We start from the raw sequence: 26716 nt of genomic DNA on the forward strand, positions 1-26716 counted from the left end.
CGCATGTGCAAGTGTAGCATAATTTCGCATTTGCTCCCATGATGACATGAATATTATATTCAAATACAGATACACTGCATCTGCCATTATCATAGCTGTTCTGACAGTCAACTTCTTAAAATTAAATTTCAGATTTCCCATTGATGAAGTAAAAATAAATCTTACAAGTTTGTGATTATCATACTGAAGATAAATCTTACAGCTACCAAGATACTATCATCCAGATTAAGAGACCACTTATAACTTCAAGCCGTAATCCCTGAGCAATTTACACTAATCTATAAAAAAATTGCCAAGTTACTATGAATTGTTACAGGATTACTTGAAGGCATGGATGCCTTTGACGCACCATAATGAAACACTAAACAGACCCTAAAGATTCTTAGTTGTGAGTCATCAAATTCTAACACTGCTTGCCAATACAATTTATAAGCAACCACAAACAAGAGGAGAGGGACAAAGCAATGTTAACAACAGATAAGTAAACTTGAAGATACAAGCAAATCAATTAATAAGATCTCATACATGCAATGGTTCAAGTATCAAACTCCCACCAAGAGATATTACTTCTGCAAAATACACTATAAGATGAATCTGAACAGATGGATTTTCAAATTCCAACCTTTTATTAAGCAAAGAAACTCAATCCTAATGCTACAAACAGGACAGAGGAACCACCAAATGAATGGCAGAGGAATATTACCTCCATGAAAAATCTTGAGAACCCTGCAAATGCAGTCCACATCGACTAATCAGAGAATTGCTAAAACTCTTTCCTCATGAGTGAGACAAATAGACAAGATGGAAGAGTATCAAGAGCCATCACTTCCTTCTCAGTCTGCCCTAGATTGACCAGCTCGAGAAGATAAGATGATGCCAACAATAAGGCCATAAAGTGCAAGAGCTTCAGCAAAAATGAGGATAAGAATCATCCCAACAAAAAGTTTTGGCTGCTGTGCATTAGCTCTGCGAAAAAAGAAACAACATGTGTACTGTGATATGAATCCATGTTAAAACACAGTTTTCATGGGACAAAACTTTAACAAGTGTAAGAGCTAACAGGTTCAGACAATATGTGAAGTTGCATATTAGTTTGATTGTTAAACAAGAGAATGCGGTCTGAGCATCAGATTGAACTTTTGTTAAATTAGAATGCTCAGTAGCAATACTATTCTGGGACTCATCATATGGCTTGAAAAAGTCATAAGCTATCTACATAGATATTAAGGATCCAAAGTAAGACATATTTATACTTGGACATATAGCCATACCAAAAACTTGTGCCAAGTTCAAACAACATAGATAACGATAACTTACCCCTACAATTTCTACCACTTTATAAAGTTTGAATAAAGTGCTATTCCAACTTAAATGTTATCTTCTCATCGATAAAGTTTGCATGGAAATGGTCCCACTGCAAAGCCGCTTGTTGCATAGACTTGCTTCTTGCAACAAAAGGAAAGCAAACTAAAAGCCACTTCAATTGAAGGTGTTTCAAACTCCTTTTTCTTTTAATTTTTTTTTACGTTTTTTTTCATTGTGAAAAAGATAAAGTGAGCATGTCTGAAACTCACATTTCATTGAAAGATAATGTTTTTAGCAACAGCTAAGAGAAACACATACTTCCCTTTCCTTGAAAAGAAATACAGAATTAGAAGACTATACCCTTTGTGTAAATATGCAGGAATGTGAATCGGGGAGGTGCACATAAAATACTGTTGTAGCTACGGTTTAAATCAGTTTTTCAGGGTGATGGAAAGCATCTACAATACCTATTCATCTTAAAGAGGTGTATTTTATAACATATGCAAACACTGGATTTTAGGAACCAGACAAGAGATAGAACCCAATTCACCCAATCAAGTTCTCAAATAATGGTTCCATATCCAGAAAATTGTGGGAAGGCTCTAAGCTTGTAAAATTAAATAACTAAAAAAAATAAACAACCACGATAGACTATCATACAACAAAAAAGAAAAGGTTGTATATAAGCAAGAAATGGAAACCATACCTTACACCAGCATCACCAACAATCCCAATGGCCATGCCAGCAGAAAGCCCAGCAAGACCACAAGCAAGACCAGATGAGAGATGTGCATAACCATCAAAAAGGTAATAAGATTTAGCCTTTGGGTTAATTCCAGTACTGATAATAACAGCAATAATCAGCCCATAAATACCCAAAACACCAGCCATAACAACTGGAACAATTGACTTCATCACCAGCTCAGGCCTCATCACACCCATGGAAGCCACACCAACACCACTCTTTGCTGTTCCATAAGCAGCTCCCATACCTAAATATCAATAAACTCCTTAATATATATCACAGGAACAAAATATAAATCCATTTTTAAGAAAAATAAAATGCTTAGTGTTTTTTGGTTTAATATAAAAGAATGCTTGAAGACTAAAATCTAATCATCAAATTCCAGTATAGCAATTCTTCCACGCACAGAAAAACAAAATATATGCATCAAGAGCAGCTAATCAATGGATTGTGTTTGAATTCTAGAAATAAGATTTTGGTAGATCTGCAAAAGAACTACTCGATCGAATCTCTGTTTAGTTGCTTGGAAACATAGCCAATAACAAACGAATTGAATAACCATCCCACTTAATCACAAACCTATAAACATTAAAAATGGAAAACCTAATTAAAAGCAAAACTCATCAATCGGTTGCATGTGCGATACTAATCCCCAATATCCAACGATCTATCGCATAATAAATTTCCTATCAGTCCATTTTCCACTTACGTACCGAAATAAAAACATCACATCAATAAACATCAGGACAAACATAAGAATAGAGCTTCAAGTTAGGATTTGGTTACAGGAGAAGACGAGTGCAGCCGCTGCACCAAGGAAACCGAAGAAAGGTGCAGTTTCATCGCCACTGAATGAAGAGGCCATTGAAGATGGTGGATCTAAAGCAACGTCGTTTAGATCTGGAAACTGAAAGCTCGCGCGTTCACGTTTCGCAGAGAGATTTTTTGGTGTTTGATCTCTCTGGTTATGTTTCAGACAAGCCAGCCAAGCAAGAAGCAGAAAACGATCGTACACCTCGGTTTTATATTCGCTTAGACCGGTATCAAAAATGGGTCGACCCGGGCCCATTTGTTTGCAGTTTGGGCTGCCAATGGGTTGGGTTTGGTTCCCATATTATTTGTAAAAATTAATTACAATTTATATATTTAATAAGTTACATTTTTAATTAGTATTTGGGCTGCCAATGGGTTGGGTTTGGTTCCCATATTATTTGTAAAAATTAATTACAATTTATATATTTAATAAGTTACATTTTTAATTTTGTAACTATTACTTTGTATTTGAACATATCAATAAATAAATAAATAAATAAAATAAACTTAAATTTTGAATATTGAATTAAATTAAAATTAAATTATTATTTTCAATCAAATTTTCCTTATAATTTATTATATTTATATTTGTGTTCTAAAAATTAGAATTTCAACAAATTAAAAGTTTTAATTATTAATTCATTTCTTTGGAAAACAAACTAATAGTCGAATTCTTGGTTCAAATGTTTTTACTTGAACAAATAAATTACAAAGAATTAATAATTAAATTATTACATTATGCACAAATTGCCCATTTTTAATTTAAAAAATAAATTTATTTATTTTGTTATATATAACATATATGCACTTATTATAACATAATTTTTTTTAAAATAAAAACAGACGAATATATATAATTTAATTTAAATATATAATTTTTTATAAAAATAATTTAATTTACAGAAAATATTTAAAATATTGATAAGCTATTTAAATTTACCGATTGTCTGCTAATATAAATAAAATAATATTAAAAAAATTAGACCATCTACAGTCTCCACCTGGTCTCTATATTATCGAAGTATCTTCCAATATAATTATCACTCTACTGAAGCCATCCACATCATTTGGCTTGAAGACATCGAAGCCACAGACTGAGACAATCGAATCAGAGAGGAGCTCCGATTATCAGACGCGAACGAAATGGCAATAACACTCAACAATGGATTCAAGATGCCGATAATCGGTCTCGGTGTTTGGAGAATGGAAGGGAAAGACATTAGAGATCTTATCATTAACGCCATCAAGATTGGTTACCGCCATTTTGACTGCGCCGGTTCTCTCTCTCTTTCTCTCTTTCTCGTGCATATATATATATATATTATATTTATATATACCTACCGAGTAAGGTCATTTTGCTTCTGTTTCTAAGGGATTCTTGATTTATCATAGTTACTTAGACTAGGAAACCACTTTATTATGAAATTTGCTGTCAGTACAAGAGATCTTATTAGTATAGTTACCAATTTCCTCGTCAGTTTTTTAAATTTGATTTTACCATATTCTGAGGAAACATACTGGGATGTCGTTATGGTATTTAAGTATGTGTTGTGTCGATGAATTAGGTGCTTATAGGGTTTCATCTGGGAATTGGAGGACCCTGAGTACTTTGAAAGTAGGAATATGTACTTTTAAAGTAGCCATTCTTCATTTCTTGCTTTTTTGGCAAGTATTTCTGATGCTTTTGTCTGGGTCTTGCATAGAAATGTTTGTGAGGTGTGTGATCTTTTGACTGGTTAACTTAATATTTGCTTGCAGCTGATTACAAGAATGAAGCAGAAGTTGGAGAGGCCCTTGCTGAAGCATTTAAGAGTGGACTTGTCAAGAGGGACGATCTATTCATTACTACTAAGGCTAGTTTAATTGTGCTTTTAGTCTGAATTTTTTGTTTGTTTTGGTTTTCAGATCACTTGACAGGTCTTTTCACTTCCTATTCTGCATTATTTGCAGCTCTGGAATTCAGATCATGGACATGTTGCTGAGGCATGTAAAGACAGTCTTAAGAAGCTTCAGCTAGATTATCTGGATCTGTACCTTGTTCACTTTCCTGTAGCCACGAGACACACTGGTGATTCTTACTTGTTTTGGTCATTTTTCGGCTTCTTTCCTCATGTACTGCAGGATGTCGTTAACCTGACAGTTTTTTTTCTTAAAAAAAATTATTTACGGAGATAAGTGGAATCATTCAAGAAATATATCCATACGCATTTAAATGGTTTAGGAAGGATATTCCCCACAATTGGGACAGCATGACTTCTTGATTTACTCTGGGGTGTGCTTAATGGAATAGTCATCAGGAATGTCTTGGGATTTTCGTTATTAAAGATGAGTTGTTTTTCTTTTGCATAGGTCATGTGTCTTAGATGTATAAATTTGACATTGGTTGACATGGGTTTATAAGTCATGTTATATTGTTCAATAACAAGTGCACCAATGCCACATGCTTCTGCCTCCAAATTATAAAATTGAGGAAATATTCTGTTTTGCCGTTTTGGTATTAAAGCAACTGGGAATGGATCATCCTTCATGGTGATACATTTTGCTTAGCTGTTCTACTCTACATGCTTACAGGAGTTGGTACAACAGACAGCGCTATCGGTGAGGATGGGGTGCTGGACATAGACACAACTATTTCACTGGAAACTACCTGGCATGCTATGGAAGATCTGGTTTCCAAGGGATTAGTTCGCAGCATAGGGATCAGGTACATCATTATTCAAATATCACCGTTGTCAGATCCTGATTACCTGTAGTAAAACTTGATATAATGCTGTCCAAAATGTTCAGGTACTTTGTTGTAATTCTCTTTTTTAACTTGTATTAAAGACCATCTGATAATATTTCACATACTAGTTCATCTTCTATAACGTAGTAGAAGAATTTTTACAATATCAAATCAATATGCTGCTTGGTCAGTGCTTTCCTGTATATCCTATGAGTGTCAATTAGACCCGGAGAAATCGTCTGTATCACTTAGTATTTTTCTACAGATAATCGCCAGCATGTATCCCTTTTCATTTTAAAATACTGTGTAAATAGATATATGAATGTGTATGAGGACAAGTCAGCTTCAATTTGCTTCATCTCACGTACTTGATAATGGTCACTTTTTGGTCTTATTTTGTGGTTCAGAGTTCCATCTTGTCTTAAATCTCTGCTTCTAGCCATAATAGAACATGTTACCCAGATTAACCAGTGGGGTTGACGTTGTCTTATCAATACAAAATTGGATGTTACTGAAACTTTTGTGCTTAGAATGGATTCTCCAACTGTAAGGAGCAGCCTCATTTTCTTTTTCATGATATACTTCTCCAGATCTAATACATTTTGGAATTCTGATGGGAAAATTGTTTGCAGCAACTACGACATCTTTCTAACTAGAGATTGCTTAGCTTACTCCAAAGTGAAGCCCGCTGTAAATCAGATTGAAACACACCCATATTTCCAACGTGATTCTCTTGTCAAATTCTGTCAGAAGCATGGAATCTGCGTTACAGCCCACACCCCTTTAGGAGGTGCTGATGCCAACGCTGAATGGTTCGGTACGGTATCATGTTTGGAGAATCAAGTTCTTAAAGTAAGTTATTCTTTCTTTCTTAGTCAGTATAATGGTTGCATCACTACATGCGCCATCTTTACTAGCTATATTTTAGCAGGATTGTTTTTAGCCTCAAACTTCCCCTTCTTTTGAGCTCAGGGTCTTGCTGAGAAATACAGAAGGACTGTGGCTCAGGTTGTTCTCCGTTGGGGTATTCAACGAAACACAGCTATCATTCCAAAAACATCAAAACTCGAGAGATTAAAGGAGAATTTCCAAGTTTTTGATTTTGAGTTGGCCAAAGAGGACATGGACCTGATTAACAGCATAGACAGGAAGTACCGGACCAACCAACCTGCCAAGTTTTGGGGCATTGATCTGTATGCATAAGGCAGTCGATCATTCATGCAAAATATCCGCAAGAAGAATGTACTCTATGTTGAGGGGGAGAGAGAGAAACATCCTTTCAGAATCATGAATCCAATAGATCGGATAGTTCTTGAAGTTCTTAAAATGATCCGACTATCATGAACCTTCTCTCTTTTTATTTCTTGTCCATTTTTATTATATACACTCAAATGGGAATAAAACATTAGCAAAGAACATTTGTTATTTGTCAAAATTTAGAATGCTTCCTGAATAATCTTCTAACATTTTATAGTAATTCAGTAATATTATAAATAATCACTCACATTGTGTATAATTTTAGTGACCAGACATCATATGATAACTTGTTAGTGGAGTGTTAACAAATAAACTGCAGATACTTTTTCACCATGATACTTTTTTCCTTCAGTATAAATAATTCAAAGAATGACTAGAAAGTTAAGAGAACAATTTGGCTATGGAGTTTTCAATAGTGAAATTTGCCAATTATATCTTTATCAAAAAATTTGACAGATACATGATCTGTCTTCCTTTTTAATTTTCCTAAAGGTGCCCTTTTTGGTGATTAAACAAAAGTAACATATCAATTATATATTTATCAAATACATAATAAATTAGTACACCTTACAATCTCGAGTTACATAAACACTTCAACAACTTATAACCTTTTTGAGATAAAGATGAGCCAAAAACTTTTATGATAATTTAAGTACGCGTGGAAAATTCAAAGTTCTATGATTTTGTGAAAAATGTTAAAAAATAAATGGAATAATAACATGACGACTCCTTGGATAATTCTCAAACTTACGAAGATACCATCTATGCGTTTCTGCTGCAGCGAGTGACAGATTTCCAGCCTGCAAATGCCCAATAAAGAAGATGCATTACTAAAAGCGCAATAATAAAAGCAAGCAACAAGTTTCAGGGTATTTCGGAAAATAATACCACAAATACAAAAAGTAACCAAATGGTTAGATCAGCTCCTCCACTGGTAACCAAGAGACCTGCATAAATGACCTGTACATTGGCAAAAGACAAATGTAACCATACAGACATTAAACATTGGCAACTGCCTGCTAAGACTGAATGGAAGACTCTCATGGCATGGATGGTAAGGAGAGAGAAGATTTACAATCTCTGCAAGATAGTGCGGTGACGAGACAAGTTCAAACCAATCTCCGTGAGGAATTACATATTCATTGACGTGGTTAGCATGTTGCCGCAATGAACCCTGGTACGTGTCTTTTGTTAATCAAGCAAGAAGAATACAGAAGAGCTAAATAAATTCATGGGCAAAATGTAATAGCTTGTTGTAAGGTTTTTCTTCCAGCATTATGTTCAGAATATAGATAAAGTTTAGATAGCCAAATAGCTGCTTAAGCTCTAAAAATTGGATATTTGCATGCATATTAGTTCATATCATCATAAATTTCAGATGCAAATTTAACTCAACTATGTTCTAAAAATTGACCTCAGAGTCTATTTCTAAAGATTAGATTTATGTGTGAGATAAATATTGTGAGGCAAACAAGAAGGATCACCGTTAGTTATGCATACAATTTAGAAATATAAAAGCTACAAAATGAGCAAATATAAGCTATACAATCTCGACCTATACTTTCCTGCTGGCTTCGTTTCTCATGGACGTATTTTAGAAGCGGAACAATTCAATGACCCAGATATTCAATGAAGAAAAATAATATGACATGAAAGTCAGAGTCGAAGAATTTGCAAAGAATGTGATAACTATTTTGTTAGAACGTAATTTTTTGAGTTCTCACACTTTCTCTGTTTCTGATGAGAGAATATCAGAATAGAAAAACTTTACGTGTAATTTGGAGATCATAACCGCCTATTTATAAGTAAACTTTGCTCATAAATTTTCTATATTCCTAATTTAACTTATCACAAAATTAGAAATTATAAATTTGATCTCTACACATAAAATAAAGTTCACATTTTAATTTGATGCATTAAGACTCAATATATTCTTACCCGTATCGGATCACTTCTAACTGGGCCCAATTAATCTGATAGTTTTTTATACACAATAATTTACACATATAAACCCACATGGTAAATTTAAAATCCAATATACTCTCTATCTATTCTAATAAATAAATAAATAAGATTCTTGTTAGGGGAAACCAAAACCTACAAAGCAAAGAAAGAATTATTTTGATCAATGACAAGTAACGCTGCACTGGGGCGGTGGTATCTCAAATACGAAAAATACATCCTCATTAATGCTTTAATGACATTAACAAGGAATTTAACGAGAATTGAAACAAATGAATAAGTTCTATCACTAGAGCAACCCTAATAACGGTCTGCCTTAGATGACAAAACAAACTACAATGTCTGGGACAGAGTAAAAGACATGTAGGAAACCATAACCAAAATAATCACAAATCAATCAGACTTACAAGAACTGAATGGCAACGAAACTGATGAATCCAACCCCAAAGAAATATGGTTGCGCCAATCCACTGGCACCACCCAAGCTTCAATAGAGGACTTGCATATTCCCAATGAAATTCTGGAGCTGACATTTGACTCTTTCCTTTAGCAACAAACTCGGCCATTAAATTCATTGTGAATCTGCTCACTTCAGGTGCAAAACTACAGCATAGCGACAGAGGTGTTGCTACATAATAACTGACCAAATAAGGGAATTTAAAAGAAAATTAATAGAAGATAATAAGACTGCATTACGAAAAAGCAAATTGACAGATTCGAAATAACTTCTGCATTAGAGAAATGTTTCTCAAGTATCAATTTGTAGCAAACGTTGTAGCTTTTAAGATATTATCATTACTCGCAAGAACAGATTAGTTTCTTTTCTCCAATAATATGAATGTCCTAACCAGTCTGATTTGATTCAAATACCTCAAGGTGTGTCTGGTTCAATTCTCATTTAATTACTAATCGATTCCTACTTCTCATATTAGTTTTAGCATGCTTTATTAGAGCACAAAGCGTCATTCTTAGATTACCAAATACCTGCTTGAATTTCTGATGGTAGGAACTTGCCTTCAAGATGGTGATGATAGTAATTCAAATACAACAAATTATTTGTACTGGAAAACTAATATGAAAATTAGAACAATGAATTAAATGAGAATTGAACCAAACACAGCATAGATTTTCAAAATCAAACAAAACATTGAACAATGACTGAGCAATAGCATTGCATGATATCCGTAGAGCATGAAGAGAAAAGACAATAAACAAAGGATTCCAGAGAACTCACAACAAACCAGCTAGATAACCATTAATATGCATCCGAGCTGAAGGGCTGTACTTGGACACATACAATGACTCAATGAGGCGTCTCAAGGAATGAACTTCCATCAACAAAAGCAGAAGCACAGAGCACCAAACACGAAATCGATGCTCCAATGGAGTCAATTGAGATTTATGAAATGACAAGGTATGTGAACCGCCAGTCAACTGGCTAGCCAGATCGGAAAACTGAAACTGCTCAGAAACCAATGGTGATGTCTTGTATGCATATACCCATGTTGTAACAAGCAAGAGCGTTGTCCAGAGCACAGAAACCGCATAGAAATGGCTGAAGAATCTCTGAGGAACAGTAAATTTCTGGAGCCCAGAAACTAAGTCAGTGAGCTCCGTATATATAATGCGTATATATAACAGTATCCAACAAAAGAAAAGTAGAAAACACATACATAAACATACACAATGTTTTCGTTCTGAAAAATTAATCCCAATCGCACAAAGTAAAAAGTAAAAAAGAAAAAATACAAAATTTACGTGGTTCGAGAAGGATACCTACATCCACGGGCAATCTACATCCATGGGCAATACCGCCAAAAAAACTTTCCACTATCATAACAAATGAAGAAGTTTTATAATGCAATAGTTTTCTGGGTCGGACCAAGTCATCATTAAATATTTTAATGCAGAGTAACAAGACAGGATCAAAAGGATTCCTTTATTTTCTATATAATCAAACAAAGAGTATCCAACACCGAAGGTAAAGATAAAAAGAAAGTAACTTTTGATCGAACAAGAAATATTCGAAGACTTACTTGAGAAGAAGATTGCATTGTCTTTCCTCTCTTAGCAAACCCCAGTAAAATTCCTTGCAACGAGCTCAGCCTGCGACATGGTATTGAAGCCATGGCGATAGGCAGGAGAGCAGCAATCCAACCCGCTCTCATCAACCAAACAAGCCCAAACTCCATTTTCAACAAAAACGCAATTGAAGACAAAGCTCGTATAACGCTAGTTTGTTTGGAATCAATGAATAAAATTCGATCAAGTTACCAGTAGTCGCCATAGTTAAAGCGTATCGCAAATCACGATGGTATCCAATAACGGAAATAATACGCTGAAAATTGAATGCTCCAGATGCGAATCAAAAGTTTTAAAAGGCACGAGTCAAAGGAAGCACGAGGTGCTTTGAACTTTGTAGAAAGCGCGACTCTCCTGAATTCTGAAGCGATTCGATGCGGGGCTCATCAGCTCTCCTCTGGTGCTGTGTGTACAGGGAAGAACAAGCAACAGCCCAAAACGGTGCGTTGTAGCAGAAAGTGAGCCGGATCGCTTTAAGGCCCATTTGGCAAAGAAAAAAAAGAAACTCGAGACCCAGAAACGACATAGTTCGGAAAGCCGCCCTAAACGATGTCGTTTGCGGAGAACCCTTGAACTATTCGAGCTTCAGAAATTTTGCTCAGGTTGTGAAACAGAGAGAGAAAGAAGAGAGAACGGCGTCTCCCTAATTTGCCTCATGGATATTTCTGTACTTTAAATTTCGTTTAAACTAACGTATTCTCATTGACGGATGATGGGTTGATATCAAACTTTATGGGGTAAATTTAAAATATGTACGAAACTATGGGGTGCTTTTTATCAATTCCCTCATGTTAACCTCCCACCCCACTCATCTCTGTGACTATCCATTCGTTTTGTTCTCATACTTTCAGGTTCTCTCCTTTCAAATCGATGTCCGTTTCTTCAATAAAATGCAAATCTGTGAGTTCTTTCGTCTCTCTTAATCTTCAATTTCCCGTTATTATCTCTTTGAAGCTGTAATTATCAAAATGCACTCGTCTATGTCTCAAGCATTTTTAGGTTTTCTTGTGGTCTGGAAGTTTTTGCCTTTCGATTCTGTGCCTAAAGTACAAAAACCCTAATTTTACTCTAAATCAGAACTTTTTCGTAGTCAAAATTTACCTTTCCTTTTACGGTTGCTGCAATTCATGGATGATCGATTATGTTTGTTTCTTTTTTGCTTCAGAAAAGTTTGAGAAATGGGTTTAACTTGACATGTTAATGTGTAATTACGGATATCTTTTGTGGATGAACACAGCAAACTGGTATCTGAAAGATTGAATCTCTTTCTTCTTCTTTTTAAAGCTTAGTATGCGAGTGTTTCAGATACTTACAGTTGTTTTGCTTGTAAAATTGCTAACGTAGTATTTTTTAGGTTAAGAAGGGACGGTTGGTGTTGAAAAGGTGGGGTTTTAGTGGTGATATTGGACTTATAGCTTTTGTTTTTAGCATGTGATACATGTTAGTTTCTGTAGTTCATCTCCTTTTTTTTCCCGAATAAAACGTATAGTATATTACCAGTGAGGAAAGAGAAGATTGTGTTAAATAGTTTTTTGGGTGATAGGAAAGTGCCTCCATTTATAGTTCACGCTCAAAGACATCACTAGCAAGCCAAACCAGATAGAAGGTCTGGACATGAAAAGAAAATTCAATGGTAGTAGCCAAATAGATTAATGGTTAAATAAAAAGAAAGGGTGAGAGTTTAGGGTCTCAACTCAGATAACTTGCTCCGATATGTTAAATAATTGGTTTATTGACCAGAAATGCCTAAAGTTTTAAGTGGACAGAAAATGTTCAATTTTAACCATTATATTCTAACAATTAAATGCAAGGAGTGGATTTGAAATGGAACTTTTTTAATTAAAGAAAAAAATAATGATTGGGATATGAAGGTAAGCTAAATGCTATGATTTACTGATCATGTGAATATAATTGGGTAGCTCTCTGTGCTATTTAAAGTCTTTTAGGTATTGATTTTCTTCCTTAGAGAAAAGAGCATATGTATTAAAAGGTACCGAGGGATCTAGGGATGACAACGGTTCATGTTTTGCCAAAACTGGACCCACCCTGGGCAGAGAATATGTTGTCCTGGACCTGCCCTGGTTTTCTTTTCCGCACCACATGGGTTTACGGTGAAACGAAACCAGCATTGTCTCGAGTAGATTTATTCTTTTAATCATAAATAAATACTGCCCTGCCCTGCCCTGTTCCGCCCTGCCCTCTCAATTTAGTCAACCTGCTTGCTCGTCCCACCTAAAATTACCAAATACTTAAACAGATTCATGTTTACAATGAGCTTACGACAGGATAGCTAATGAGATTTAATAAAACAAACAATAATTCATCTATTATCAATCTTTAATTAGAATGTATTTAAATATTTTAGAAAATTTTGATTTGTTGCTGAGATATCCATCATTGAGAGCCGCTTTTGATTTTAGAAGGCAGCACATCATCCCGTGTGCACTGAACATGATGCAATGGACGAGTCTTCTTTTGTTTTTGTTCCTTTGTGCTTTCCGCTCTGAGGTTTGTATTAACTGTGCATGGGAAAAGAGAAATTTGTATCCCTCTTCGCGGTGACACGATGGGGAGGAGGTACTGCTTTTGCCCTAGTTATGCCGGAGACAACAGGCCTGGGAGCCTTTTTTTCCCGGCTATCGCAATTGATTCTCAAGTTGTTATGCTATAAGGGCTTCAAAAATGATCTGTTTGTAGGTTTATCTTGGGAAGATTTGGTAGAAATTCTAGTTCCTCTAAAAGATAAGATTGATGGACTTCTTAGAACGTTGGTGGTGGTAAGCCGCACAAATCTCTGTTTATCCAAACATTTAACTAGACCATTCAATTTATAGGTGTGATGGACGATATGTATCAAGGGGCAGGGAATGTAAGCAGTGCAAACCAGTGATTCATTTTTACTAGGAATTTCTCATTGAAGACCAATAATTACAATGATTTCCCATCACATTGAAATTTCGAAGGTTACTTGATTCTTCGCCTATTATGAACTCGTCGAATACATCAGTTTATATCGTGCATGCGGCCCATTACATCTAAGAGCATCACAGGCTTGTTACTGCCTCAAACTTTCTTGGTCTAAGCAATCATAATCTCTCTTAGAAGTTGGTCATTCATGGTTACCACCATGGAGCTAGTTAGTAGGTTCAAGGGAATTGACAGAATTAACCAAACAAATGTTTCATTAACTAAGAATGACTATGCACCACTGCTCAAAGGATCTAGAAAGAGCTCTAAATCTGTCAACCTTGCTATATCTGGATCTAAAAAGCACTCTCGTGTTAATTCACATTAAGCTGCAATTCTACTTCTCAATCTGTCAATCCTTATTATGTCTGAACCTAGTATGTTTTTCCACATTAAGTCAAATTAAGCTCTCATATTTCTGCCCTTTTGTTGATTCTTTAAGGTTTCACTCCTGCAACCATACTCCCACCAGACTAGACCGAAATTTCTAGTCCTCCCACCTTTCGACCAATTTGGTCTAGTTTGGCCCGGTCCATTCAGTGTATTTTGCTCTTTTTTGATCCAGACTCAATTGTAGACACCCCAAACTAAATCCCTAACTGAAGGATTTTAGTTATTTACTTTTAAGATGTCTGACCAATTAACATGTTGTACTTACTATTTCTTCCACATAAAAGATACTTCTTTTGTTAAGGTTATTGTTTGGAACAAATCTATACTTTTATAGAAGTCATGTCAAATCCATATTTATTTTAACTATAAGATATGCAAAGTGTATTAGGAGATGATAAAACTTGAGCTCACCAAAATTAATTAGAATTTAGAATTTATTGTTCTAATTTGACATGAAATTCCATTTAAGTTTAATTTTTGTCATTTTAGATAGGACTTTCATCCTCTGGTTTAAATATGTATGGATTTATAAATGAATTGTACACAAATTTGGAATTTGTTCCAAACATAACTTAACATCAATCTGTTGAGCTGTAACAAGCTTGAAGTCTCTTTTAATTTAAAAAATGTTTATATATAGGCTATGTTTAAACCAAATTAAGAAATTTATGGAATTTATTTGCAATTCACACTTAGCTCAACCAGAAGATGGCGGAACTTTAGTTTCATATCATTTCTAATAGAATTTACATCCTTTTCTAATTGAATTAAATAGGATTACAAATGGATTTCATGAAATTTCTTAATTTATTCCAAATATAGCGTAATGATGCTTTATTTGTATGTAGATGATGAACCTTGAAGCAAACTGAATGTTTGCAATTGCTCAGTTACGTTTGGATGGAATTTTTCCTCTCAAGACCAGCTTTTCTCTTGTACCGTACATTTATCTAGTTGCCTATTGTCATTGTATCAAGTTTGTACTCGTAGTTTTGTTAATAACTATTTTTGAAACCTGGTTTTCCTGATGATATGAACCTTGGTTCTATTCTCTCGGAACGGCTGCTTTTTGCATGGTTATTATGTAGTCATTTTCTGGAGCTATATAGTTGTGCTGATTTTTGCTGCTTCTTTCTCTTTCTAAGATAAGTGGTGAAATCACTTGTTTCCTTTGCTTGCATGTTGATCTGACATTCAATTTTTTGTTCCTATTATCTGAAAACAGAAACATGTTTCTCTCTCTGGAATTGATTGATTGAAATTCTAAGCATTGAGCTTCAGAGAGCAGCTTGAAGACGGTTCCTCTTTGCTTATTAGAATGGATAACAATGGGCAATATGAAAACGGGCGGTATAAGCTGGATTATTACAAGGGGACACACTCGACGGTTTGAATAGAAACAGCCTTAAAATGGAAAATGTTTTCTAATAAATGATAATCCTTGTTGGCATCCCTTTTTTTACTGGTGCACTTGTCTCAGCTGTTATTATTTATATATGCAGTGGAATATGATGCCCCAGCATCAAGTGAAGGAGCAAAATAATGCCTTAGTCATGAACAAGAAGATTATGTCCATACTTGCTGAGAGAGATGCTGCTATCCGAGAGAGGAATGAAGCACTATCTGAAAAGAGGGAAGCCTTGGCTGCAAGAGATGAGGCACTCCAGCAGCGAGATAAAGCACTTGCCGAGAGGGATAATGCACTTGCAGAGCGAGACAATGCCTTAGCTGCCCTTCAGTATAGGGAAAATTCCATCAATTTTCCTTTGGTTGCTGTTCAGCGGGGAGGAAAGCGTGCAAACCACTCTGCATGTCATTCTTCTGATATGACTGAAGGTCTGAGCACAGGAGAAATTCAAGTGACCGATGCCTTCCCCATAACAACCATTGCTGCTGAAGCCGCCAAGTCACGCCAAACAAAAAGAACAAAGGAGAACAATGCTGTTACGGCGAAGCCTTTGAAGTCACCACGGAAGGTTAAGAAGGTGGGTGAGGATTTGAACAAGCAAGTAGCTTCTGCTGGGAAGAAATGTAGATCTGAATGGGATAGTCAGGACGTAGGGTTGAACCTGGTCAGTTTCGATGAGACCACAATGCCAGTGCCGGTTTGTTCATGCACAGGAGTTCCCCGTCAATGCTACAAATGGGGAAGCGGTGGTTGGCAATCATCTTGTTGCACCACCACCATGTCATCATACCCACTACCACAAATGCCAAATAAGCGCCATGCTCGAGTAGGTGGGCGAAAGATGAGTGGCAGTGTTTTTACGAGGTTGCTTAGTCGTCTGGCAGGTGAGGGGCACGATCTGGCAATCCCACTAGACCTCAAGAACTACTGGGCTAGACATGGAACAAATCGCTACATCACCATAAAGTAAATTAACTTGTAGGGCAGTGTGATATCTCTTTGCCGTCCGCTTCTGTGTTTAGTTATCGATCAGAAATCTTTAGCAGTTAGGATTTTGAGTTGCATGAAAAGGATGGGCTGCTTCTTGATGAAGTGTGCTATCCATGCTCCTTTGTTTCTCTAGGGCTACTGTAATTTGACTCGGAATATCTTCCCTGTACCCGGGAGATTTTGTTAAACTACCTGTAAATTTGGCAGTTTAGTTGGACAGATCAAAGGGCTATTTTCTTTTTATGATGTATGCCACTCTACATGGCAATTCTTCATTTAACTGCGGTTTTCATCAGAAGAATCTGGATATCTTATCAGCTGAAATGCTGAATACCTACGGTTCTGAGCAGACTATTAACTTAATCCACGCGATGCTTTTGATGAAGCAAGTACAAAGAGTTCGCGGGCAGGGCAGCTATGACTGAACCCAGACAATGGACCTGGTTTTTTAAATACGAATTGGCCGGTTTTGGTATTGTGAACTTCAGAGAGCTTCTTGCCTTTGAAGCGGAGAAAAGCTTTAGGCCTTGGAGACGTTTGCAATTTTAATGATTTTGATAGTTTTTCACTTGATTAAAAGTGTTCTGCATTGATAGGAGAAAGAATAGTGGGATGAACTCTTCAAAATTTCTTTTTTAATTGTCATTCAAACCCAATACAAAAATTCTTTCCAAACTACTAAACCAGTTCAGAAGAAAGGTGAAGAACAAGTTCCTTAAACAAGCTATCTTTATGGGTAACCAACATCAGTGCTTTTATTTTTATTACCTCTGTTTTCATTTAACTACCAGAAGCTTAATGATAATCTTTCAGAGATTAATTAAAGAGATGACCTTGGTGATAAAGATTATATTCAAGTTTTAAATATCACTATCTTTATCATTGACTGAAATAATTCTCAACAATTCAATGGGTCCATCTTGACTTGATTACGTTTTCTCAAATCTTGAAAAAAGGTTTTGTATTATATAGTGTATATACACACGCACACACACACGCACACAAAACAAGAACATCATATACATGTTCTACCATTAAAGTTAAAATGCAGCTCGCCAGTTGACTACCGAATCCCAATCGTCGAGCACACTAATCTCTAACCTTGTGGGTAAAAAGCTTATGGATAATTAGGTATAAAGAGTCAACTTAAAAAAGCTAATTTGATAAGTTCCATCACATTTGGAGCTTTTGGGTGCTTATATATATATATATATATATACACACACACATAAATAGACCGGAGTTTCAACGTCTGAGTTCACTTTTCATCCACGACTATGTTGCATGTTATTCTTGGAAGCAGTTTCACGACTAATCATACTCTTTTATTATAACATACATGTGTATATGTATTATAAAAATTGTAACCCTACGAATTATAATATATATATATATATAATCATATGAACGGCTGATTAGAGTCTCCTTTTGTGCATTGAATTGAAAGATGGTGATTAAACATGACCCACCATTTTCAAAGCTAATATTTCTTCTTTCCCCAATCAGGTATTTGGAATTTATTCTCATCAAGGACTTGGCAACCTGGATTTTTTTCAATAATAATAAGATCTATATATATACACATATAGTTATTTATGAAATAAAAATAATATAAAAAGTCCATCTCAAAAATAATAATAATAATAATAAAAAGAAGTACAATCCAAAACGACAACGTTTGAGCATAATTAGCAAAACGCAAAGGATAACACGGGTTTTTCCCATTAATATTTTCTGCCCAATCTTCAGTGGGCCCAACCTAATAAACTAAAGCGGACCGCATTCACTTTTTCCTGTTGGCGATTGACAAGTTTGGTTAAACGTGAGAATGGATAAGCTTCCGATTTTTCCTTTAAGCAGTGAATGTCTGCCACGTGTCCCCTTAACTGACTCCGCCAATTTTCCTGACACGTGTCCATTCGCATGTCCCTCTGAGGCTTAGGTCAACAGTCTAACGTCACCAACGGTCCGAGGTCGTGCCACGTGAAGAACATCGCGCAGTTGTCGGGAGTTACGATCACGAGATAGAATTAAGGAGGCTCTGTAGGGTCCACCTGATAATTATGGAGTTTATTGAGGATAATTATTATTTTTTTTTGGTGCATAATTTTTTTTTAAAATTTCTAATATCCTAATTTGTTCTAAGGTTCCATTAAAATCATTTACTAAAATACGTTTTAGATTTTTTAGTTTAAATTAATTTTATTTTCTTTTAATTTTGAATTTTAATTATTTAAAATATAAAATGCAATGAAATTAATCTGTTCGTATTTTATATGGTCTAATTAAAGTAGATATGAAATTAAATTCAAACTAAAAATATTATTTTTATTCAAATTTTAATCATATTTATGTTATGTTGAAATATAATATAAAAAGGACAACAACCCACAAATAAAACATATATATATATATATATTATTAGTCAGATTCTTTTATAAATTACAAAATTTATATATTTTATTAATTATGATTACAATTATACACTAATAATAATACAATCCATATAAAAATATTCAAAACCAAAACCACCTCATAACAATAACACACATTCGGGATATACATAACCCATCACTATTATTTATCACTATCACTTAAAATAATTATGAATTTTAAACTATACATACATACATATATATATTGTACAAAATCAATAGGGACCCATATAAACCTCGTTTGGCATGGTGTCTTTTCCATGGTAGTCCCAATTTACAAACAAAGAGACCTTATTTCAAGATTTTCATGGATAACAATGAACTCAAGCGGTTCTAACATTTGGCAAGTGCTCAGAAAAATTCAGACAACATGTTCAGTCAGAAAAATAAAAAATACGCCTAAAATTTTCTTCACATTCCAAACATGTCATTTGTTAGACTCCCTCTTGTGGCTAACATTTCAGACAAGTTTCCAAATTTGAAATTCTGTGTCTACGGTAGTTGCAGCTACAAAATTAAGCTGCATATAAACTTACCCATCAAAGGAGATAAAACTAAAAAAGAGATTTGTTATAATTTGATATGTAATATTTTTAAATTATAATGTATATATTGTTAAAGTTACAATATCAAATTAATATATACCATAATAAACTTGTTGAATACTTGTTAATAAAAAAGTTAGTGATAAAGAATAAAAAAACATGATTTAATCACTAAAAAAATTAGTAATAAAAGACATGATTTAGTGAGTATGAAAGTTAATAGTAAAAAATAAACGAACATGGTTTGATTAGTGAAAAAATTAGTAATAAGAAATATGATTTCTACGTTTATATAAGGCAACTCATTTACATCAAATGAATTTAATACAATTAATTTTTTTATAATTTCACTTTTTGTTTTATAAATATATATTTCAGCGAGTGTATTTTCTCTTGACTTTTTACAATATATATATATATATATATATATATATAAAATATTGTTGTGAGTATTTTATTGTATTTCTTAACATTTTGATTATGGGTCATTTTCTTTTTTAATGAAAACAAGAAACTTGAGCCATTTACTCATGCCATGGTCTCACTTTTGGTGACATTGATCATCAAAGTTTTGGACAAACGCGTAGTATGAGCAAATCAAAATGAACAAATGGGTCTTCACACACATATATATATATATATAGATATATACATGTATGTATGTATACACATATGGATGCAAAATGGAGGGGGACTCTAAAATTTGGTTGTCCATTTGGGTTAGAATAAAATTGGACACTATATATCATGAGGACCCATTTGTTGTTTCTTGGCATAATTATATAGGAACAAGTTTTCAATGCGGCACATTGTGGCGTTTCATGATTTACACGAAGATTATTATTTGTATTTAATGTATGCATGGAATTGTTGAGTTTTCTGCTTGGTAGCTTCTTATCAAGGAGACATGCAATCTCCCTCCATGTTGTCACGTAAGTTGGTTATTAACTCCATCAGGTATAAATTGATAGAAATTGTTGATTAATTTGATAGTTAGTAATTTAATTATTTATAAGGAAACATATATACGGGTTTTTTTAATTATATATTTATTTTATCGTATATCATAAAATTATTAAAAAAAGATTAATTTAAAATTTTAAAAAAATTATTAGCTATTTCACTAATTTATCATTTTTGTAATATCTGAATTCGTAATTTGATCCGGAATTAATTTTAAAGTTTAAAAAAATATATAAAAATATAATTTATAAATTTTGTTTAATGTAAAATTAAGAAAAAAAAAATAGATTGAGGATGAAATTGAAAATAATTTTGGAAATACATTCGGATAGTATTTTTAAAAGAAAAATCAGAAACTAAAGATCAAAATGCAATTAAGAAAAATTACGCCATGTAGAATCACCCAGTCAACAGTCCCGACGAACCGGAGCGCATCGCGTGGCAAGGCACGCTGATTCGATGCCATGCGGGAGGCCACTGGCAATCCGCGTGCTCGCAATCGGATGGTTCAGATGCGTTCTCGCACGCATGGACGATCCAGATATGTTCCCTCATATCAGGCATGATGAACGACCCAAATTCGTTTCCTCTTTAAACGTGATCGTACGGTCGAGATCAAATTGCGATGAAACGATCCAGATTTATTTCTTCTTTAAACGTAATCAGATTGTTGAGATCAAACGCGATGAATAGTCCAAATTTAAGGGAGACGAGTATAAATATCTCGCATCACACCGAACCCAAACCCTAGCCGCCAGCCTCCCACTGGAGAAGAAGAACCAGTTGCCGGAGAAGGAAGCCAACTGTCGCCCGTCGCTGCGCCGAAGTCACCTCCGACCGCCAAAAAAGGTAAAAACTATCTCATCCGCTCAAAATTTGATTCCGAGCACCTCCATGGCCAAATCGGAGTAAAAAGAATAGCGGATGAGCCGAAAACTATGGAAAAAGTCCAACGCCGCCGCCGCGGGCAAAACTCGAAACTGCCTTCGATGAGCCCCTTATTGTTTCCCATTTCGTGCGATTTTTCCACCATTGTGTTCACCATTATATTTTCTACAGGTTGACCGAAGAAAAATACTCAATTGTAAAGGTGAGCTGACGGAGCTGCTGCACCAAAAAATCCCGCCACTGGTAGATTTTTATTTTTTGACCTTTTCGGCCAATCGATATGCCATAATGTGTTTTCTCGCACGGATGGGTATAAAATCAGTCGAAACCGGCCAAAACTAGTCGAAAACGGTCAGGCCGAGACAAATTACCGTTGTGGGTGTCGGTGCCGTCGCCAAAGCACAGGAGTGCCGCTATGCCAGAATTCTGAAATTGGCCGAAAAAACGCCGATTTTAGGTTTTTTGGAGTATTTTTATGTACGTGAAGCGTGTTTTAATCTTCGCAGAAAAATTCAAGAAACTGGCCAAAACTAGTCAAAACCGGTCATATTAGATAGGGTATCGAGATGTTCTGCATGTTCCATTGAATCCCTTGAATAAATCAATATGTCGTCTATGAAGATAATGAGATAACGATCCAGCAGAGGTCTGAATACTCGGTTCATCAAATCCATAAACACTGCGGGAGCATTCGTTAATCCAAAAGGCATCACTAGAAATTCATAATGCCCATACCTGGTGCAGAATGCTGTCTTAGCAATGTCTTCTGCTCTAACCCGTAGTTGGTGATACCTCGAACGCAGATCTATTTTTAAAAATACTTGTGCCTCTTGCAACTGATCAAACAAGTCGTTGATCATTGGTAACAGATACTTATTCTTTATTATCACTTGATTCAGTTCTCTATAGTCAACACACATTCTCATAGTCCCATCCTTTTTCTTCATAAACAACACCGGGGCTCCCCACGGTGATACGCTCGGCCGGATGAATTTCTTATCCAGTAACTCTTGTAACTGTTTACTTAGCTCCAACAATTCTAATCTTGCCATCCTGTAGGGGACCTTGGAGATTGGCTGGGTATTGGGCTAGAGTTTTATGGTGAACTCGACCTCTCTATTGGGGGGCAGTCCCGGAAGGTCGTCCGGAAAAACGTCCAGGAAATCTCTTACCACTGGTATCTCTTGAAGTGTCAGCCTCTTACTCCCATTCCCTATCAAGGACATAGATAAAGTTGTAACTCATATGTATATATATATGCTTTCTAACACATTATGTTAACGCAAAACTTCATTTATTCATTTACTTTCCCCATACAGAAAAACGTTCTTTGTTAGGGATCTTAAACACTACCCTCTTACAGAAACAGTCTACATGAGCATGTTGTGCCGCAAGCCAATCCATCCTTAGTATCACACCAAAGTCCTTGATGTCTAGTAAAATTAAATCTACCTTAAACTTTCTCCCCTCTACTTCTACGCTACATGAGTTAAACATTACATCGGTACATAAAGCACCATTGGTTGGCGTAGCTATTAATAATACCCAATCCAACACCCGAGGTTCCCTCCCTATTCTAGACGCGAACCTAAGTGATACAAATGAATGTGTGGCACTAGGATCAACTAGTACTCTAGCAGGAATATTTGAAATGTAAAGTATACCTTGTATTACTTCTGAAGTAATGGCTGCTTCCGGCACTGTCATGGCAAACATTCGTCCTTGAACTAACGGTCTACCAGGCTCCCTCAGCAAAGGATAATCCCACACAAAATGTTGAGTGTTCCCGCACCGATAGCAGCCCCGACCACCACTCATACATGGTCTGTAACACCCCGTTTTTTTTTTCTTAACGGTGTACGATAAAGCACTCATACAACACAATACCGAAATCCATATTATTCCAACCATGCACAAGAGAAATTGGTCCACCTTCCATGTTCCAAATCAATTGTACATACATCTCCACCTCTACAACACATAGTAATACAATATCAAACATTCCTAGATATTCAATATCCAGACTAAACCATCCTTTCAAACTACTTTAAATCACAAACAATACTTGTGCCCTATGGCACTACCGACGGGGCTCCGTTACCAGCCGCTCGGATCCCAATTCCGTTCTTACTCCACCTGTGAATGGTGAGAAGTGAGTTCACATAACTCAATACGATAAAAATCAAGTTGTAAGTGTAATATGCAGTGACAAGAATTTCCAGAAATGTCTATATGCATTTATCCTACCCAACCCCCAAACAACTCATAACCCTCTCCCTACACTAATTATCAAGGTCCTATTCCAAGGAAATAGCACGGCTAAACAACCCCACCCACCCAACAATCATCCATTAACTCCCGTCACCAACAGCGGCGACTCATACACTCTTCCCCCCATCTCCCGACCTCACGAGGCCACACACACACACATGGCGTTGACTATTCCTCAAGCCCGCCAATTAGTTAACCATAGACATATTTTAGTTAATGGTCGTATAGTAGATATACCAAGTTATCGCTGCAAACCCCGACCAACCACCTTCATTCCACGTCACCAATATCGGCGACTCATACCCATATCTCCACCTCTCGACCTAATAGGCCACGCACACACCCACACACCATTATTCCGCGTCACCAACATCGGCGACTCACACTCACTCCTCCACCTCTCGACCCAAAGAGGCCACACACACACACGAATACCATCGTCTCGCGTCACCAACATCGGCGACTCATGCTCAATCCTCCACCTCTCGACCTAAAGAGGCCACACACACACACAAATACCATCGTCTCGCGTCACCAACATCGGCGACTCATGCTCAATCCTCCACCTCTCGACCTAAAGAGGCCACACACACACACAAATACCATCGTCTCGCGTCACCAACATCGGCGACTCATACTCACTCCTCCATCTCTCGACCTCGTTGGGCCACGCACACACACAACATTTCCACCTCCCGTCACCACCATCCGTGACTCATGCACCCTTCTACCCCTCTCGGCCTTGCTAGGCCACACTCACATACATATCCCCTCCCTGCTCCACCAACATCGGCAACTCAACCCGCCCCTACCAACGGCCTCCAAATTCCCCCTCCCAAACCGCATGCTCCCATCTCTCCTTATACCATGCTAGTCCCAAGCGTTCTAACTTGCTAACTCCTACTGACCACATTACTCCCCTTCTCCCATCCAATCCCCCTCAAATCCTGTTTCCTAGTCCCCACTGCCGTACCTTCCAGCTCCCTTCCCTCTCCCACTGCCCCCTACCCGCTACCTCCCCCATCCTCCTGCCTCCTCCCGGTTCCTATACACTTTTGCCTACCTAGGGCGATTAACCTCTCAGCTTGCACCGTTTCACACCACATACACGCCCTCACCACCGTGCATTTCGGGGAAACACATCACCGCCTATTAGCGGCTCCCTCCACATCCTCACCCACGCACACACCACGCACACACCTCTTCTGTCCTCTTGAGTTTTTATCCCACCCGCGCCCCCTAGATTATTCTCTCACATCCTCCTCACTCTGTTCTACCCGTACCACCCCCATCCTTCCCCACGGCTCCCCACACGCCTCCAACACCGCCATACTTTCCATTCCTTCCCCGATCACCTCCGTGAGCGCGCGGGACAACCCCACGCTTACGGCCTACCTTCACTGCTCCACTCCGTCGCGCCGTTGCCGACGCCGCACCTGCACAAAATTCTCTACACACACACACCACACCAACAGCTCAAATTTTCACCGTACCTCCCGTTTCCATCTTCCTTCTTCCTGCCGGTCGCGTCGTCCGTCAACGGCATCCTTCCCTCTCCCTTCTCGCTCCCCTCCGCCCCGACTCTCTCCTCTCTCCTTCTGGAACTTTCCTCTTCTTCTTCGTCTCCGCTGTCCTCCTTCCCTCCTTTTCTCTTTTTCTATTTTTCCTTTTCTTTCCCTTTTTTTTTCATTTTCTCCTTTCTTCCTTCTCCCTTTCCCGACCTCCTTTTATACTCTGCCAGCCTATCCCAAAACGACGTCGTTTTCCTACATCCCAAAACGACGTCGTTTTTCTTTCTTTCAAAACGACGTCGTTTTTCCCCTCTATAAAACGACGTCGTTTTTATTATTATTATTATTATTATTATTATTATTATTTATTTATTTTTTCTACTCTTTCTACTTTCTAGTCCTTACAACATTTCCCCCCTAAAAAAAAATTTGGTCTCTCAAATTTTGTTACCTTACCTCCAAACAATTCTGGATAATTCCGTCTCATTTCGTCTTCCCGTTCCCAGGTTGCCTCTTCCTTGGCATGATGTCTCCACTGTATCTTCACCATAGGTATCACCCTGCTCCTCAACTTCCTTTCTTGTCGTTCGAGAACTTGGATTGCCTCCTCCTCAAAAGACAAGTCCTTCTCCAATGGCAACGATTCATACCTTAAAATGTGGTTGGGATCCGGACGGTATTTTCGTAGTAGTGATACGTGAAATATGTTGTGAACCCCACTGTACCGAGGAGGAAGCGCTACCCTATACGCAACCACCCCCACTTTTTCCAAAACCTCAAACGGCCCTATGAACCGGGGACTTAATTTCCCTTTCTTTCCAAACCTCAATAACCCTTTCATGGGAGAAACTTTCAGGAACACATGATCCCCTACTTCAAAGCTTAACTCTCTCCTACGATTGTCTGCGTACCCCTTCTGTCTACTCTGGGCAGCTTGTAAATTATGTCGTATCATCCGCACCTTAGCTGTGGTTTCCTCTACCATCTCCGGCCCCAACAACTGTCTTTCCCCCACCTCGCTCCAACACACCGGCGCCCTACAGGGTCGACCATACAGAGCTTCATAAGGAGTCATGCCGATACTGGTGTGATAACTATTATTGTATGCAAATTCTATTAAGGGTAGTATGTCTTCCCAATCTCCTCCCGTGTCGATGACACAGGCTCTCAACATATCCTCCAACACTTGTATCGTCCTCTCCGTTTGTCCGTCCGTTTGTGGGTGAAAAGCTGTGCTGAAGCTCAATTTAGTACCCAAAGCCTGTTGTAACCCTCTCCAAAATCTGGAAGTAAATCGGGGATCCCGGTCGGAGACAATTGTCACAGGAATGCCGTGTAATCTCACTACCTCTCTGATATACAGTCTCGCTAACCGTTCTACTGGATCGGTCACTTTCATTGCCAAGAAGTGGGAAGATTTAGTTAGACGATCAACCACCACCCAAATACTATCATG

General features: G+C 37.0%; 5 protein-coding genes across 7 annotated transcripts; 2 read left to right on the top strand and 3 right to left on the bottom strand.

The window, feature by feature from the left end:
- Positions 1 to 478: 478 nt before the first annotated feature.
- On the bottom strand, positions 479 to 3057 carry LOC110808211 (V-type proton ATPase 16 kDa proteolipid subunit). The gene is made up of 3 exons (XM_022033623.2): positions 2837 to 3057; positions 2012 to 2297; positions 479 to 966 (listed from the first exon to the last, which is right to left on the bottom strand). The coding sequence occupies exons 1-3, from the start codon at positions 2913 to 2915 to the stop codon at positions 834 to 836; spliced, it is 498 nt and encodes a 165-aa protein (XP_021889315.1). The 5' UTR covers positions 2916 to 3057; the 3' UTR covers positions 479 to 833.
- Positions 3058 to 3887: 830 nt separating this feature from the next.
- LOC110808220 (NADP-dependent D-sorbitol-6-phosphate dehydrogenase-like) lies at positions 3888 to 7023 on the top strand. The gene is made up of 6 exons (XM_022033633.2): positions 3888 to 4139; positions 4622 to 4716; positions 4814 to 4931; positions 5435 to 5567; positions 6221 to 6440; positions 6561 to 7023. Exons 1-6 carry the CDS (start codon positions 4007 to 4009, stop codon positions 6789 to 6791), a joined length of 930 nt encoding a protein of 309 aa, XP_021889325.1. The 5' UTR covers positions 3888 to 4006; the 3' UTR covers positions 6792 to 7023.
- Positions 7024 to 7353: 330 nt separating this feature from the next.
- LOC110808172 (3-oxo-5-alpha-steroid 4-dehydrogenase family protein) lies at positions 7354 to 11284 on the bottom strand. 2 transcript variants are annotated; one of them, XM_022033562.2, is made up of 6 exons: positions 10844 to 11284; positions 10042 to 10391; positions 9215 to 9410; positions 7921 to 8019; positions 7734 to 7805; positions 7354 to 7645 (listed from the first exon to the last, which is right to left on the bottom strand). In XM_022033562.2, exons 1-6 carry the CDS (start codon positions 10997 to 10999, stop codon positions 7541 to 7543), a joined length of 978 nt encoding a protein of 325 aa, XP_021889254.1. In that variant the 5' UTR covers positions 11000 to 11284; the 3' UTR covers positions 7354 to 7540. The 2 variants fall into 2 exon arrangements, with proteins under 2 accessions (XP_021889254.1, XP_021889256.1); XM_022033564.2 differs by having other exon boundaries at positions 9215 to 9446; positions 10844 to 11281.
- A 40-nt stretch (positions 11285 to 11324) lies between these two features.
- Positions 11325 to 16890, top strand: BPC4 (basic pentacysteine 4). Of its 2 annotated transcripts, none has more exons than XM_022033600.2 (4): positions 11325 to 11641; positions 11741 to 11789; positions 15475 to 15636; positions 15752 to 16890. In XM_022033600.2, exons 3-4 carry the CDS (start codon positions 15568 to 15570, stop codon positions 16625 to 16627), a joined length of 945 nt encoding a protein of 314 aa, XP_021889292.1. In that variant the 5' UTR covers positions 11325 to 11641; positions 11741 to 11789; positions 15475 to 15567; the 3' UTR covers positions 16628 to 16890. The 2 variants fall into 2 exon arrangements, with proteins under 2 accessions (XP_021889292.1, XP_021889291.1); XM_022033599.2 differs by having other exon boundaries at positions 11325 to 11626.
- Positions 16891 to 22780: 5890 nt separating this feature from the next.
- Positions 22781 to 23296, bottom strand: LOC110808197 (uncharacterized). The gene has a single exon (XM_022033602.2). It carries the CDS (start codon positions 23294 to 23296, stop codon positions 22781 to 22783), a length of 516 nt encoding a protein of 171 aa, XP_021889294.2.
- Positions 23297 to 26716: the final 3420 nt, after the last annotated feature.

The sequence above is a fragment of the Carica papaya genome, chromosome 6 (genome assembly GCF_054855325.1).
Source record: "Carica papaya isolate Zhongbai chromosome 6, ASM5485532v1, whole genome shotgun sequence".
Classification (NCBI taxonomy): Eukaryota; Viridiplantae; Streptophyta; class Magnoliopsida; order Brassicales; family Caricaceae; genus Carica; species Carica papaya.

Coding starts and splice junctions, on each gene's coding strand:
- LOC110808211 (XM_022033623.2), bottom strand. CDS start 2,915: ATGGCCTCTTCATTCAGTGGCGATGAAACTGCACCTTTCTTCGGTTTC. Junction 2,298..2,836: donor GGCTGCACTCGTCTTCTCCT/GTAACCAAATCC, acceptor ATTGATATTTAG/GTATGGGAGCTGCTTATGGA. Junction 967..2,011: donor GTTGGTGATGCTGGTGTAAG/GTATGGTTTCCA, acceptor CTTTTTTCGCAG/AGCTAATGCACAGCAGCCAA.
- LOC110808220 (XM_022033633.2), top strand. CDS start 4,007: ATGGCAATAACACTCAACAATGGATTCAAGATGCCGATAATCGGTCTC. Junction 4,140..4,621: donor CCGCCATTTTGACTGCGCCG/GTTCTCTCTCTC, acceptor ATTTGCTTGCAG/CTGATTACAAGAATGAAGCA. Junction 4,717..4,813: donor ATCTATTCATTACTACTAAG/GCTAGTTTAATT, acceptor CATTATTTGCAG/CTCTGGAATTCAGATCATGG.
- LOC110808172 (XM_022033564.2), bottom strand. CDS start 10,999: ATGGAGTTTGGGCTTGTTTGGTTGATGAGAGCGGGTTGGATTGCTGCT. Junction 10,392..10,843: donor CAATGCAATCTTCTTCTCAA/GTAAGTCTTCGA, acceptor TCTGGGCTCCAG/AAATTTACTGTTCCTCAGAG. Junction 8,020..9,214: donor TTCGTTGCCATTCAGTTCTT/GTAAGTCTGATT, acceptor GACACGTACCAG/GGTTCATTGCGGCAACATGC.
- BPC4 (XM_022033600.2), top strand. CDS start 15,568: ATGGATAACAATGGGCAATATGAAAACGGGCGGTATAAGCTGGATTAT. Junction 15,637..15,751: donor ACAAGGGGACACACTCGACG/GTTTGAATAGAA, acceptor TTATATATGCAG/TGGAATATGATGCCCCAGCA.
- LOC110808197 (XM_022033602.2), bottom strand. CDS start 23,296: ATGAGTGGTGGTCGGGGCTGCTATCGGTGCGGGAACACTCAACATTTT.